This window comes from Mus pahari, chromosome 11 (assembly GCF_900095145.1).
Source record: "Mus pahari chromosome 11, PAHARI_EIJ_v1.1, whole genome shotgun sequence".
Taxonomy (NCBI): Eukaryota; Metazoa; Chordata; class Mammalia; order Rodentia; family Muridae; genus Mus; species Mus pahari.
Genome location: NC_034600.1, coordinates 57,752,698 through 57,769,155, shown reverse-complemented (window position 1 = coordinate 57,769,155; position 16,458 = coordinate 57,752,698). Strand labels below are relative to the sequence as shown.

At 39.8% G+C, this 16,458-nt stretch overlaps 1 protein-coding gene across 1 annotated transcript in view; it reads right to left on the bottom strand.

The window, feature by feature from the left end:
* Adamts12 (ADAM metallopeptidase with thrombospondin type 1 motif 12) overlaps positions 1-16,458 on the bottom strand; it is a 277,501-nt gene that overhangs the window by 90,105 nt on the left and 170,938 nt on the right. Inside the window, exons 8-12 of the mRNA XM_021208250.2 lie at positions 11,414-11,557; positions 10,055-10,199; positions 8,945-9,037; positions 8,034-8,179; positions 3,456-3,625 (exon numbers count right to left, since the gene is read on the bottom strand). Of these exons, the coding sequence (XP_021063909.1) occupies positions 3,456-3,625; positions 8,034-8,179; positions 8,945-9,037; positions 10,055-10,199; positions 11,414-11,557 (698 nt within the window). The remainder of the gene's footprint in view (positions 1-3,455; positions 3,626-8,033; positions 8,180-8,944; positions 9,038-10,054; positions 10,200-11,413; positions 11,558-16,458) is intronic.

The following is a 16,458-nucleotide window of genomic DNA, read 5'->3' as shown; positions in this document are numbered from 1 at the left end:
ACAATCATGTTTTAAATTATCAAGTGAAAACGGTTATATGTTCAATGGTAATGGCAGTATGATACATCCTTTTTGAGAGCGGTCAAAATGGAGCATACCCAGACAGAAAAGAGACTGCTAGATTGGATCTGTCTATACTTTAAATGACTTCAAACTACTGGACAAAGTCTATGTTATGTTGGAAGAAAGGGTTTATGTTTGTGTCAACAGAAAAGGAGGAAAGGTTTTCAATTCCATCTGAAATTATAAAAATCAGATTTGACAGAGGGAGACCTCCTGAAGATCTGGATTACAGACAAGAAACACCTCAAGACCATAAGCAGGTAACAAAGCAGGTGATCCTTGGGAACAGCCCTGAAACTGACTGAGACATAGAAATGTCTCCAGCCAAAACTGCAAATTGCATGGCCAATAAACCTTCTGGTTACAGAGTCCTCACAACATATTATCACAGGGCACCCTTTCTAATGGGATGAATGGAGATTAATATCGCAGTTTGATTATATGATCAAACTAACTACTAAAGGTGGGATTTCAGTTCCCTGGGCTTGGGGTCTGAGACAGAGACCACGAGGAGGAGGACAGAGGAGAATAGGGAAGGACACCATGGGGTAGGTGGAATGTAAGACAATGGCCATGAGGGCTGGCCAGTTGGGGTAGAAGTGGCCCAGACAGAACATGGTAAGTTAAATCTTGTGGTTAGTGGCAGAGAAGTAGACAAAAGAGCATAGAGGATGGATTTGCTTTTAAGGCTTATTATAAACATAAACGTTTGTGTCTTTTAATTGGGAATTAAATGATCTAAGGTGGGATAGAAACCCCCAATAATATTTACCACAACATTTACCATTAAATTATCCAGCAAATGTACAACCGCTCTGGAAATCAGTCTGGCAGTTCCTTGGTCTTGCAAACTTTATATGACCCAGCACAGGGGAATGCCAGGGCCAAGAAGTGGGAGGGGGGTAGGGGAGCAGGGGCGGGGGAACGGTATAGGAAACTTTCAGGATAGCATTTGAAATGTAAATAAAGAAAATATCTAATAAAAAAAAGAAAAAGAAAGAAAGAAAACTGGACATAGTACTACTGCAGATCCAGCAATACCTCTCCTGGGCATATACCCAGAAGATGTTCCAATTGGTAATAAGGACACATGCTCCACTATGTTCATAGCAGCCCTATTTATAATAGCCAGAAGCTGGAAAGAACCCAGATGTCCCTCAACAGAGGAATGGATACAGAAAATGTGGTACATTTACACAATGGAGTACTACTCAACTATTAAAAACAATGAATTCATGAAATTCTTAGGCAAATGGATGTATCTGGAGGATATCATCCTNAGTGAGGTAACCCAATCACAAAAGAAGTCACTAGATATGCACTCACTGATAAATGGACATTAGCCCAGAAACTTAGAATACCAAAGATATAATATCCAAAACACAATAAAATCAAGAAGAAGGAAGACCAACACATGAATACTTCATTCCTCCCTAAAACAGGGAATAAAATACCCATGGAGGGAGTTGCAGAGACAAAGTTTGGAGCTGAGACGAAAGGATGGACCATCCAGAGACGGCCCTACCCAGGGGTCTATCCCATAATCAGCCACCAAACACATACACTATTGCATACACCAGCAAGATTTTGCTGAAAGGACCCTGATATAGCTGTCTCTGGTGAGGCTATGCCAGTGCCTGGCAAATACAGAAGTTGATGCTCACAGTCATCTATTGGATGGAACACAGGGCCCCCAATGGAGGAGCTGGAGAAAGTACCCAAGGAGCTGAAGGGTTCTGCAACCCTATAGGTGGAACAACAATATGAACTAATCAGTACCCCCAGAGCTCGTGTCTCTAGCTGCATAGGTAGCAGAAGATGGCCTAGTCAGCCATCATTGGGAAGAGAGGCCCCTTGGTCATGCAAACTTTATATGCCCCATACAAGGGAATTCCAGGGCCAAGAAGTGGGAGTAAGTGTGTAGGGGAGCAGGGCAGGGGGAGGGTATAGGGGACTTTTGGGATAGCATTTGAAATGTAAATGAAGAAAATATATAATAAATAATTTAATAAAACTAATAATTTAAAAAAACTGTCAAAAAAATTCTCCAGCTAAATTATATCTCCATCCTTTGACACACATCCCTTAGATCTTTGATTTTACTTTAGAACCTTCTGGTACTATGTTGCACATATGACATGCTGCTGTCAGGCTCAGCATTAATTTCTGATGAAGGCATTCTTACTATATTGTCTTTTTTGAACTATTCTCTTCTGCTATGCCCACTCCATTGAAGTCTGCTTGATAGGCTGAGAGACCTCAACCTCCTGGAACCTTGGCATTATCATAGCCTGTATACTCAAACCCTATCCCCACGTTAGTATGGTGTATGCTCTCTTTCAGTATTATAAGTGCCTTTAAAGATTGAATTTTATCATAGGTGAGCCTCCACCAGTGTTCCAACATCCTAGAAAATCCTTGAAGCCAAAGAGCTTGGACTTCAGTAGGAATTCAGTGAGAAGGTTATCTATTCAATAACATTCAAATTTACTTCTACTAGAGACCTGTGAAACTAATTAGGTAATTCAAAGAACAGAGCCAGGATAGCTCAGGGCTAGTCTGCAGAGTGATTACTTAGGACAGTAGCTGAGTCTCACCCAAACAAGGAAATACACAATGGCCTAGGAAAAAAGGTGGGTTTAAAATGAAAGAGGGAATCCCCTGAAACAGGCTTTTTCACTAGGCCCAAAGGAATAGCACAATCAGGCATTTACTAAGAACCCCTGGTGGTGGGTTTAACAATAGACTAGCTTTACACCTGGCTCCCTTCTTAGGGGTAAACAGCATCTTTTGATGTATACTTCCCCTTTGTTTTGTGTCACTGTAACCTGGTGGATGTGTCCTGCCTGGCTTTTCTTGTTTTTTCTTCTGTATAAAAAGTTTGATGCTCGATTTACACTCAGATTCTACATACTCTCTTGTGTCGTCTCTGTCAATTCCCATCTGACTCCATGCCCATCTGATCTGCACAGATTGAGGAGGGCCCAATGAGCCAGGTCTGTGGCACTCTTCCATATGGACTGATCTTTGAACTGCCTTCCTTTTCTTTTTCCTTCACAGAAAGATCTCTTATACATAAACTTGTCAGCTACTTCCATTGAAGGCTCCTTTGAAGTTACTCTCATCCCACCTGTTTCGAATATCTACTGAGTGGCTAAATCCCTCCAGGTCCCAGTTATTGCAAACCAGCTCCCATGTTTGAAGAAGGTCATGTTCATCTCCCACAGGGAACACTGGACATATCCAGACTTCAAAATTTAGTAGTCAGGTTTAGCCAGTCAGTGTTACTGTCTTCGACAACTGAGAAACCCTGGTGGCATAGTTCTCTCTGACGACGCTTGCAGGGCTTCTGAGAAACCCCAGATCCAAGGTGCACATTTAGTGTCCCTTACCTGCATTAAACACTGGGAACCAGCGGTAGAATTGGTTTTTGTAGGGGACTGTGTCAAATTCACTGCACTGCATCTGCCGGAAAGTTGGAGTGTCTGAGCGGCAGGGGTGGACATTGCATAAGCGATAGCGTTTCCTTTCTCCGGTGCAGTATTTCCCTCCAAACTTTGGTCTATAGATGAAAGAGACAAGCTGTTCTTTACATTTCCCAAGAAGCCAACAATTTCATTTTAAAATCCCTTGCTACCTAGCCATGACTGTTCCTTGTCAAAACATGCTTATTTCTGACCTAAAGAAACAGATAAATCCTTCCAATTTCATACTGTCTAGGGTTGTGTATGTTTCTCACCAGCCTTTCAGTCCTAAGCTCCCTTTTTAACACTATATACATGCATATGCCTGCTTTAATTAAATGTATACCCATTTTAAATGATTTATATTTAAATAGAAATACAGATTTCTATTAAATTTTATATACATACATTGTTATAGAATTCTACTTAGTATATAATTATAGAATTAGTATGGAATATATATGTTTCCAATGGCAAAATCACCAGGAAAAATATATGAGAAAAATAGAAAAATTTTACTTTCACCATATATTCCTTTTCTGATTTCTTCTTAGCAAATAACAATGGTCAGATTGCAGAATCATTCATACTTGGTAAATCTTGAATTGAGCTACCAATTGTTTCCATTTATTTAATTGTTTCTGAGACAGGATTTTTTTTTTTTTTTTTTTTTTTTTTTTTGAGACAGGGTTTCTCTGTATAGCCCTGGCTGTCCTGGAACTCACTTTGTAGACCAGGCTGACCTTGAACTCAGAAATCTGCCTGCCTCTGCCCCCTGAGTGCTGGGATTAAAGGCATGTGCCACCATTGAGACAGGATCTAGTTATGCACTCCTGGCTGGCCTAGAACTTACTAGGTCAATCAGGCTGGTCTCAATCTTATAGAGATCTTGCTGCCTACACCTTCAGAATGCTAAGATTAAACATATGCTAAGATTAAACACATGCACTACCATGTCCAACCTATTCAGTTGTATTTTTATATGTGTGTTTTCTCTTTTTCAACTACACAGCTATAAGACCAATCTGACCATTATCTTCATTCTTATGGTCCCTTTGTCAATTAAAACCAATTCAACTCCCTGTGTACAGTGTATACTATTAGATTATCTTCAGTATATTAGTTTCCTATTTACTTTATTTTATTAAGATTTTATTAGTGTCAATCAATTTTAAAAACGTCAATCAAGTCTAAGTTCTTGTGATTGGCACTCCAAATGGTCCTGTCATAACTGACTTTATCAAGCCTTGCATATTTTCTTTTATATACTTCTTATTTCCTAGTGTTTTTCTGTGCCTCTGCATGGACTTTCTTATTCTGAAGTCTTTCTATGTCTACATGCTGCCTATTCATTGAGGACCAAACAAATGCTTCCTCTATCATAAATCCCCTCTGCATGCCAACCACAGGTGGTCTCTTTCTCCTTTTAAAAGACACTTCATGTTCTAACTGTATTTACTGGCCTCTTTCTATAGACAGTTCTTTAATGACTCAGTCCAAGTTCTAATTACTTTATAGAGCCTCTGTAGGACTATGAGTACAGCAAAATCTTAGAGTCCTAGAGCTATAAATTCATGAAAAGATATGAGAATCTCTCACTCAGTATCATGTACATGAGAAAGTAGCATATCAGATCTGCTCTCAGAGAAGCAGAGGGTAGCTGATTGATCTCATGAAGGCTCTCAAGTGACTTACTATACCTTCTTACTTGTACCTTGTTGTACCCAAAAGAGATACTATGACTATCACTGCAGTGTAAGATAATGGGTCCAAAGACTTGAGCTTGTATCAACCTGACTTTCTAGAAGTTATATGAATCTAAGCAAATTATCTTATTTTCCTGAGCTCTAAGTTTTTGTTATTGTTATTGTAAAATGAGCATACTAATCATTTTGCAATAATTTTCAAGGCTCAATGAGATAATGCATATAAATACTTAAGAGAGTAGTAGTAGTAGTACATGGTAAGAATTGATGACACAATAGACTCTTTAGGTACCATGAATACAAACCAACCAACACTGAGATACAACAATGTTCTCAATAGCATACTATGTAAAAAAAAAAGCACCAGTACAAAGTCAACACAAGTCCTTTGCTTCCTTAAAGTTTTACAATTTTGTTAAACTATTAAAAATAACTTTTGGATGTGAGCCTCGCCTAGCCATCTCTCCAGCCCTTAATAGACTACACAGAAGCGAGAAAATTTAAGATCGCAACTGAGCAGTCAGTTCTAAGGGTAGAACGAGGTGTTAGGTAAGGAAGAGCTCTCCATGGGAGTAGAGTTGACCAGAAAGAGTTCTTGGAAGGGGTAAACCTAGAGAACAGTCTCAGAGATAAGGCTGAAGGTAGGACACAGGAGCAGGACAGATGCAATAACGTGCTGGAAGCAAGAAGCATTTCCCAGCTAATAGTGGCAAAGTCAAGGTTTGAGCCTTGTGTTCTAATCTGCAGGCTGAGTTCTTATCCATGTTCTGTCTTAGCTGATTTGCGGCCCTGAGAGACAATCCTGCCAGTCTAGTTGTGTTCTTGTTCTCTTTGATATTTGTGAGACTTACTCTAGCCCCTTCTCCATTTTTCTTAGTGCAACTTGAGAGGGGCAGCTCACATAGCAGGCTCTTCATTTGTCTCTTCTGTGTAGAAGGTACTAAGAATTGCCCTTAACTTCTGAATGCTAGCCTCCATTCAATAGCAGAGGCTATGTGACTTGGCACCTGTCCATCTCATTTTCCTCAAACAAATATTACTAAGAGTCTTATCTAAGCCAAGATGTGCCAATGTTTCACTATCCCCATCGTTGGTCTCATGTGACCAATGTCAAATATAAGGTCAGGAAGAATACCCAGAGAAGAATACATTAAACAAAAAAGCCAATTGCATATTAAGTGTGATTGAAGAAAGCTACAGTCTTCAGCATACGTGAGTGTAGCTGGCTCATACACTAATCTGACTTTGTAACTGGAATCACAGAGATCCTTATACAACAAATCACCGTTAACAGTGGTCTCAATAAAATCAAGAAAATGAATTATGGAATTAGATGTCATCAGTCAGTCAAGGAGACTGAGAAATTGCAGCCTTGGAGAAGGGCACTAGGACATTCTGTCCTCTAATGCTGAGCTAGTGAATCATTCTTCAGTTCTTCAGAGAGATCATCCCTTCTCTGAAGACTATAGGTTATTAAACATCTTCCCAATTTTAGGGAGTGGTGTCTGTATACATACCACAAGTCTCAGAGCATATTGCCTATATTTTCTGATCTCTAAAAGCACACTTCTGTCCAAACTGATAAGTTTCTTCTATATAAATAAAGTATTATGTTGACCTTCCTGCTGTTGAATTTTTTTTAAATAATGGAGTTTTATTAAGGGGCAGCATTTTAAAATAATGACATCATCCTTCCTCAAGCAAATATTTACATATATAAGTGATGATATTTATAAATAGTGTTTACTTATAAGTAGTATTACTTATAGTGTTTATTTATAATTTATAATATTATAGGTGCTATATTAAGCTACAGATATTTTAAAATCCTCAGAAAAAACAAATTTTATATATAACAAATTGTATGCATATATATAAAACTCATGTACATATATAATTTACATCTAGTATTATGCTTATTAATAAAAGGAGAAGGTTAAGGTTTGAGACTTAGATACTGGAAGGCCTTGTAACCACTTTTATCACTTGCATTTCAAATGTGGCTTTTATTCTTCACGGCAAAGGCAACTCTAGGAAAAGGAGCTTAGTTCCACTTATACCTTCTGGGGAGCATCAAATGCATCCTCAGAGAATGTAAAGTTAGAAACTTGTATGTGAGGAATTAATGAAACCAAGAATGCAGTCTATCTAAAATCATGACAGTTTAAACTTAACTTACACACATATGTAACAATATAAGATGGCTACATGAAAAATAAACATTGGATTAAAAATGGAAAATGAATTATGAAACCCTTCACAGGACCTATGGAACCCTAAGATTAGATTGATAAAAATACCTTGCTAGAACATTAATGATAATTTACTCCAAAAATGTGCTTGGCCATTTTACTAGATATAAAATGGATGAATACTTTTATGTTATTGTATATTTATTGTGATTAAAATCTAGTTATAATCATATCAACTGAGTTTTACTAATTTACTTCTTACTGAGAGAGCACGGTTATCTGGAAGGATTTAATTGCATAAGCTCCTGGAGAGTTTCACATAGAATATTTCAAAGAAATTTGCTTCTACATTTGAAAGAAGTTTGCTTTGTTCTGCCCAAATGATGCAATAAACTTACTTAGCTGTTTTTAAGACTTCAATGCCAAGTTAAAACATATTCAAAGAGAAGCGTTCTGTTTTCACCCTGTGTGAATTTTCTGGGTCTGTCTGTCTTCGAGAATTGATCAGCTTTTCCTTAGAACCCTCCAAGAATGATGTCATGCCACACAAGAATAGCATCCTAGCACTTAGAGAAGAGAAGAAAGCAAGTTCTCATGCCAGGCCTTACTCTGGGTTGTTGCAGAGCCTCTCTGCGCTCTGAGCTCCTACCCCACAGGTCCTGGAACAGTGCGACCAGGGTGACCAGCGTCCCCAGGCTCCGGGGATGCTCTCTGGTTTCTTCCCCACTGTGATGCACTTTCCCGCCATACACCACTGCAAAGAGATATGATAGAGAGGATGTGTGTGAGGAGGATTCCATAACAAGACTTTCTAAGTCTAAACCCAAGACTTTCCAAGCCAGAAGACTTTCTACAGCAATACATCATGGGCTACACAGAAAGGGGTTTAGAGAGCCTCTTCAGATAAATTAGGTTTATAGTATCAGATTTATCAAGCACTGTAAACTCAGTGACAGATGGTGCCAAACTCCTAAGCTATAGACCCGCAATAACAAAACCCACTTTGCGGGTCAGCATGAGTCAGTATGCCCTCTGGCAGTATGGAGGAGCTCTAATGTCCATGAGTTGTGGCTATAAGACTTTTCTGCTTAGGAAAATAGAAAGGACTTTAAAATATTCAGTTATGCCAGCCAGCAAGAAGACCCAATCTGACCTTTTGGAGGCCACTCACCTATGCCTTCCAATCTTCAATATTGAGGGAGAGATGTCCAAAATGAAAGTTGATAGCAAGTTCAGAAGAAAACAGAAACCCCATTGAAGTTCCTCAGGGGAAGATGGGCCTGATGCTTAACAGGTAAAGTCCTTTCTCATGGACTGAGCACAGTTCTGAGTCCTTTCCCGTGGTCCCAACAATGGTTGGAAAGGAACAGCAGGTGTGAGATTGTTTCCAGTGTCTGGTCTAACTCTGTGAGTGCCACTGGGGCTCCTCACATCCCCTAAAGCCTTCTTCCTACCTCTTTCTAAGAACTCCAGGCCAACCGCCCTCCCACCTTTCCTCCTTAGACCAACAATACATCACCTTCTTCTCACCACAACGAGTCCCATCTGCAGCAGCATCCAGCTTAGAGCGACAGTAGCCTTTCACTGAGCACCACAGCGTCTGGCAAACATTCTAGAAAACATAGGAGAGCTTGTGTTCTGTTGTATTTTCAAATCTTGCATGGAAGTGTATCTGAAAAAGACCTAGTACCTTAGAAGATAAAAAGATAAGGTACACCAAGAATTGACCAATCGGGTTGCAGGAAGTTAAAAAGTTTCTCCACAGCAAAAGAAACCATGAGCAAAGTTAAGAAGAAGCATACAGAATAGAAGAAAATTTTTTGCCAGCTGTACTTCAGACTGGTGGTTCATATGCATCTGTCTGTCATCTATTTATCATCTATCTATCTATCTATCTATCTATCTATCTATCTATCTATCTATCATCTATCTATCTATGTATCTATTTATCACCTATCCACCATATATAAAGTATTCTCCAGTAGACTAGGTCCAAATCATAAAAGAATATGACATAAGGAGTTAGGATTGTATCCAATGGATAGTTGTGACTCTAAGAACAGAATAGTGGCATGATTATATTTATGCTTTTAAAATAATAAGAATAGCAATTTGAATAATAGATAGGCTGGTGGTGGTAGTTATAATATCAAGAGAAGACAAGCAGAATAAACACAGTGGTGGCAATGAGGAAGGCAGGACAGAGCTGTTAATTACTGAAGAGCACAATGTCAAAACTTGACTTATGGATTAGATAATGGAAATAAGGGAGAAGAGTGACTGAAGGTGAATCTCATTTCTAGCTGGTGATCTGGTGACACTCTTCAACCAAATGGGAAATATAGAAAAGGGGCAACTTTAGAGATTAGGTTGACTGCTATGGAGTTAAATACTACGAACCCTGTAAACCACCATGGACCTGTCTCCAAGTTGTATAGAATTTGTGGATCTACACAAGTCCAAGGAAATTGGTTCAAAGGTTCGCATGATTATAAGTAATTTATAATAAAGCTTTCAGTTCTGAGCCTGATTCTCCAGTTTCCAAGCATTTTCTGTGCTTCCTCCAGCACAGCGCATATCTCAGACCCTGCACAGACCCACGGAAGGTGCCAAGAAATCCCGCACTCACTTCCACTTCCTGGCAGAACGTAGCATTTGGGCCATATTGGAGCTGGCACTGGTGATGAACATCGTAAATGACTCCAGGGGCGATGACGTTGGACTTCAACCCTTTCTTTCTGGGGATATCATCAAGACAGAACCCCCTGCCTCGGCTACAAACAAATCAATCAAAACAAGATCAGTTGCATGTGATTCTCTCCAGTCATCCAATAGACATTTTCATCATAATAATTTAATCCTTCATTTTTCCAGACAGCCTTATTCTTATAAGCAAGAGAATCCCCTGGGCCTTGGAAGAAAGTTAATAAAAGGAAATGCAAGTCATGTCCAACAGAAAAAGTTTAGTTATCTAGGAAATACAAATAGTAGTTGTTCTAATTAGGTTTCTATTGCTGTGATAAAGACCATGACCAAAAGCAACTTGGCAAGGAACTGTCTTACTGCTTCTTGTACTTCCAGGTAACAGACAATCAGTGAAGGAAACCAGGAAGCAGGGACTTAAGCAGAAGCCATGGAGAAGTGCTTATTACTGGTTCACTCCTCATGGCTTGCACAGCCTGTTTTCTTACACAACTCAGGGCATCAATCAATAGTCAAGAAAATGCACTACAGTCTTGCCTAAAGGCAATCTGATGGAGGCATTTTCTCAATCGAGGTTTTTCTTCCCACAGAAATCTAGTTTGTGTCATGGTAGTAAAAACAAAACAAAACACAGGACAGTGGGAAACAGACAATCATGATATTCTTGTTAATAGATTTGATTGAACATTTCTGACCTGTCAGTCTCCAAGAACTTAATCTACAACTGTGATGGTTTGAATATGCTTGAACCAACAAGTAGCACTATTAGGAGGTGTGGCCTTGTTGGAGTAGTCGTGGCCTTCTTGGAGGAAATGTCTCATTGTGGATGTGGGCTTTAAGAACTTCATCCTAGCTGTCTGGAAGCTGGTCTTCCATTTGTCTTTGGAATAAGATATAGACACTCTCAGCTCCTCCCACATCATGCCTGCCTGGGCACTGCCATGCTCCTGCCTTGATGGTAATAGACTGAACCTCTGAACCTGTAAGCCAGCCCCAATTAAATGTTGTCTTTATAAAAGTTGTCTTGGTCATGGTGTCGTCTGTCCACAGCAGTGAAACCCTGAGACAAAAATTGTATATAAAAAGCAGGATGCTCACTTGCCTGTAGATATAGGAAGAGGAGTCAGAAAGCAGAGGGGAATTCATTCTTTTGATGTCACCATGATACTATAGACTGGAAACTGAAACTGAGTCTTTCCCAGGAATTCATTTCTCTGTGGAAATTTCACTGAAATGTCTGCCGTAGAGACCCAAGTGAGGCTGTCATGGAAGGGACTACACTTACTCCAAGAAGCGAGTGATATACTCCTTGCTGCATTTCGACCACGTCAGTGGAGTCGGGTCATACTGAATCTGTTGGGACATGATGTACGGGTGCCTGCCCACAGGCTCACAGTCATTTTCCTTTCCATCATGTTGGATGCCAAAGCTGACCCAAAACACAAGAACAGAAGCAGACAGGCATTAAACAGGAGAAACTCACAGGTTCACTAAAGCGATTAAAAGCACAGGAAGCCACTTTTGTTCCAAAGGAGCTGTTTACAAAGAGAGACTTAGAAGTTGGAAGGACATAGCTAATTTTGGACTCAGGAGTTCAGGGAAGATGAGAGGCATGCCCTTAACCTCAGCTACATAACCACGAGAGCCATATGGAGAATTAAAAGCAAACTTGTGTTTGGCAGACAGCTGAAAGCCCTCAGTCTGGCTCCCTATATTCTGAAGTTAGAAGGGTAAAGCACACCCCAGTACATTCGCCTTCTCTACTGAAGCAATCCCAGAATCAACAAATCCAGTTTCCTTTCTCCCTTTCATTCAAGAGGAAGTAGGAAAGCAGTCTCAGGGAGACTTTGGCCCAGGCTCAGGCATGGAAGAATGGATTTCTTTATTCCATTTCAACAGGTCTCCAAAGCCAAGCCAAGGAGACCGCACAGTCCAGTGGTTGAGATCAGAAGGTTTTGAAGGTTGAGAATCTGGACTAAACTTGAACTCTGAACTTAGATGACATTTGAGTTACTGCAACTTGCCTCGTTTTTATCTCCTAGAAAACTGGTAGCCATCATGGTGCTAGGATCTGAATGAGGAAAGATTCGAAAGCCATTTAGCAAGGCCAGGTCTATAAGAAGAGATTCACAAGTGACAGAAATTTAACTTTGAAAAATAATTTTCCTAGGTCTGGGAATATGTCTCAGTAAAGTAAACTTAGTAACCTCAAGCATGGAGACATGAGTTTTATTCCCCCCACCCTCTAGAAATGACATAAAAAGCCAGGGCACATGGTCCTGGTGCTGAGGAAGACTGAGGGAGCTTACTGGTCAACCAGGCTGGCCTGCAAGTTGTGTTCCAGACCAGTGAGAGATCCTGCCTTAAAAAACTAAAATGAGAACAAATGGGGAAAATGTAGATAACCCAGAGTAGACCTCTGGTCTCCATACATATGTCCTTACATGCATATACATATATTTATACACACATACACACACACACATTTGCACACATGTATGCACACACCTGTGTACACATGCAAATAATAGTATTCCAGCTTAATGCCCTCCTTTTAAAGAATAATTTTACAGGTCAAAAGGCATACATCTTGTTGTGTTCAATGGATTATATGTGTGTTTTGAACTCACTTATTTGTCTGTTCCCTGATCTCCTACTGTTTTAGCTGACCAGGAAGGCAGCTCTGAAGGACCTTAATATGAACTACCTGCGATGCCAGAGGGTACCCAGGAAATACACTGACCCAGAGTTATCTATTTACCACCCATATCCTCCGGATTAGCCCAAGACACCTTAGGTTCCTACAAAATTCTGTTCTCACAAAAGTTTGCTCATGAAATCCTTAGCGCCTAGAGATAATTGGCTTAGATTTCTTTCTTTCTTTCTTTCTTTCTTTTCAGTTTGAATCTGAGTGTATTTTGCATCTCTCAAGCAGGGCATTTTATACATTTAAAAACAAAAACAAAAACAAAAAAACCCAACAAACATTACATCTCTTAGAAACTGTATCCAGTGAAACAATCACAAATACCAACAAAAATCATTTGGCACAGTAAAGCACAAAAATCATCCAAGCATTACAACTCTGAAACTATGTATTCAGTGAATCACAAACAGAACAGGCAACATCATTATTATGGCTTAGATTTCTGATCTGAAGTCAGGAATGTATAACTTTCTACTCCTCTCACCCATGTGACTGAGGAACTCACATTTACCCTCAATAGAGTATGATCAATATTAGCAATTTATGCGCAGAATATACTTTGGGGAATTTAGAAGTTTTCTTGTTTTATGTATTATAGTATTAGCAATGTACCTCCAAGCTTAAATCACATTCTATGAATATAAAACTCACAAAGGAATCACAGAATTAGTCAGCAAAGCTTTCACCACCCACTTACAAAGAAAGTGATATCAGCTAAAAGCCTCCTATATGAGCTTTCCCAGGGCGCTCCCCATCAGTCCCACCCAGCTCTTGAAGTGCTTGAATACAAGGTCATGTATTCAGTCGCTAAAACACAGCCTACACTATGAGCAACTCTCAAAGGAAATTCACAAAGAAGCTAATTTTGAGCCAGGGTCTTATGCAGCTTGGGCTGGTGCCTAACTTGCTATGTAGCTAAGGATGTCCTTGAACTTGTGTTTCAGGAATTCCAGGTGTGTGTCTGCATACAATTCTAGCACTCATGCAATACTAGGGTCAAAATCAGGACTTCATGCTGCTAGTCAAGCCTTCTACCAACTGAGTAACACCCCTATCTCAAATGATGATCTTTTAAGATCATCAGAGGGTATTCTAATGCATAAAACGGTATGCCTGTAGTACATGTTTTTTCATATTTTCTTAGGACTGAGGACTGAATCTAGAAACTTGCTCATGCTAGGAAAGCACTCAACCACAGAAGTACATCTTGAGCCATTTGTTTTTGAAACAGAATCTTTCTATTGCATCCCAGTCCAACTCATGATCCACTTGTTTCTGTTTCCCATTGACGTCATTGATTGCTAGTTACTGACATTATGCTCCCAGTTGCTGCTGCTCTGTACTTTGAATGTCTTACTTTTTTTTTTGTGCATTACAGACCTTCCTTTTGATCTCTATTCTTGTTTTATGAAATGAAAGAGGTGCTATGAAACAAAGCTGGTCTCTGTCTTGTATCTCAAAGCTGGTGGAGTCATCACATGGGAGCAGCGAGTCAATAACACAGAGGGGTGAGAACACAGCGGGCCAGAGTGGTGGAGGGATTAATCTCTAAGAAGCTGTCTTCTAGCCTTTGTGGTAGAAGCCAAACAGTAGTTTGGAGTAGGCACCCTGTACTTCTGGAATAATCCCCAGGCTTGCCAGGCTAGCCTAATTGGGAGGGTTTTCATTATTTCAATTCCTTTAACATGGGTTAATTAAATTACAGGCTGAAGCAGCATCAGAAGCAAGTACCTGGCTCTTGCTGGTCCTTTGTGAGGCACAGCTATTCTTTGACTCAGAATGCTTATTCATTAGATGATACAGTGGAACATGAGCCTTGAAAGTGAAAATATAAACTTTTTCAACTCTTTCAGAAAATACTAGGTTTGAACATACAGGGGGAGACATTCTATAAATGAAATAGATCACAATCTGGAAGCTGGGGTGATGATACTGAGCCAATGTGTGTGTGTGTGTGTGTGCACTCAGTATAACCATGGTGCTTTAATCATTTAAAAGAAAAATATTTTATGGGTATTCTAATTTAAATGCATAAAGCCAAATTTCATACACGGTACCTACCTATGAGAGAGAACATTCAGAATTTTTCTCTTTCTGGGTCTGAGTTGCCTCTAATGATTATTACTAGCTCCATCTATTTACCTCTAAATTTTATTTTCTTTGCAGCTGCAAAATAGTCTGTTGAGTATATGTATATTTTGATCATCCATACAGTAGTTCGTAGACATTTAGGCTTAATATCCATAGAAGTCAAGGAACTAGTAAGAGGTCCTGGGGGATTTCAGGAGATCATGGATAGAACACAGATATAATGGAGGTAGAAAGAAAAATTGTGGAACAGGAAAGGTTAAATGGGATGGGGGTAGGAAGGCAGGTGAGAGGGGGAACTATGAAGAGGGATGACTAACACGAAAAACCTTTGAAATGCTATGTGGAGACTTACTAATGTAGGAACTTCCTAAAACATGTACATGTACGTATACAAAAGGAAACTAAACAGAGTTATTCTATGACAGAGGGACACTGCCTCCCCCCAACACTACAGACTATTAAATAAAAGGCCTAGTTCAGGTATGAGTTACTGCTGCAGGAGTATCTCAGATTCCTTCCCCGTGATTCCATTACCACTGTCCTCCAACACCACCCAGAACTGGATGGTAAGACCCTTCTTAAAGATGCCATGTATTGGAATCGCAGAGAAATCAAGCTGGTCCTAACCTGAAAGCTTTATATCTATTGTCTAACTATCATGGTGTCAAGAGATTCTCATTACCCAACTGAGGGAAGAAATTATTGAACAATTTACCTAGCAGTGAGCCCTGCAAGCTACAGTAACAACTGGCCTGGAAAGATAAGCTCATAGATGCAATAGTGATGTGGATACTCTAGGCATAACCAACACTTTTCTGATTGGATTTAAAACCCACTCTAAGACAGAACTTACACTTGGCACTGTTAACTGGGCTGTTAACTTGGCACTGTTAACTTGTCACTGTTAACTTATTCTAGGGGAATAGGCCCTAGAGGAGAACTTAATACTATTTTCTGTTAAATGGACATGGTATTGACTGTCACCAAGTTCTTATCTTTATATCCATAATCCATCTCCTAACTCTCATTAAAGGAACTTCCTTTGGTAGTAGATAGAATGGCAGTTAGTACACAAAATCAACAATGGGTCAATGCATAGACTAAAAGACTAAAGAGTATTCAGCTCAAAATGGAACATCTATACCACAAGCCTTCTCTCTGAAGCTAAGGGGCCATTGCAGACAAGAGAATGGAAAGAGTGGAAGAACCAGAAGTAGTGGACGTCTACAGTGAAACACTGTTTCCTGGGCATGATGGGGCCATTTTACAGGCAGATTCCCGGCAGCTCTGACCTCATGCACAAGACCTATGCAACACTGAGCCAGCCAAAATATTTGCATGGATTGAGAGAATGGGGGTTGGCACTGACTGCTCTTCCAGAGGTCCTGAGTTCAATTCCCAGCAACCATGTGGTGGCTCACAACCATCTGTAATGGGATGAGATGCCTTCCTCCGGTGTGTCTGAAGACAGCTACAGTGTACTCATCATATATATATATATATATATATATATATATATATATATATATATA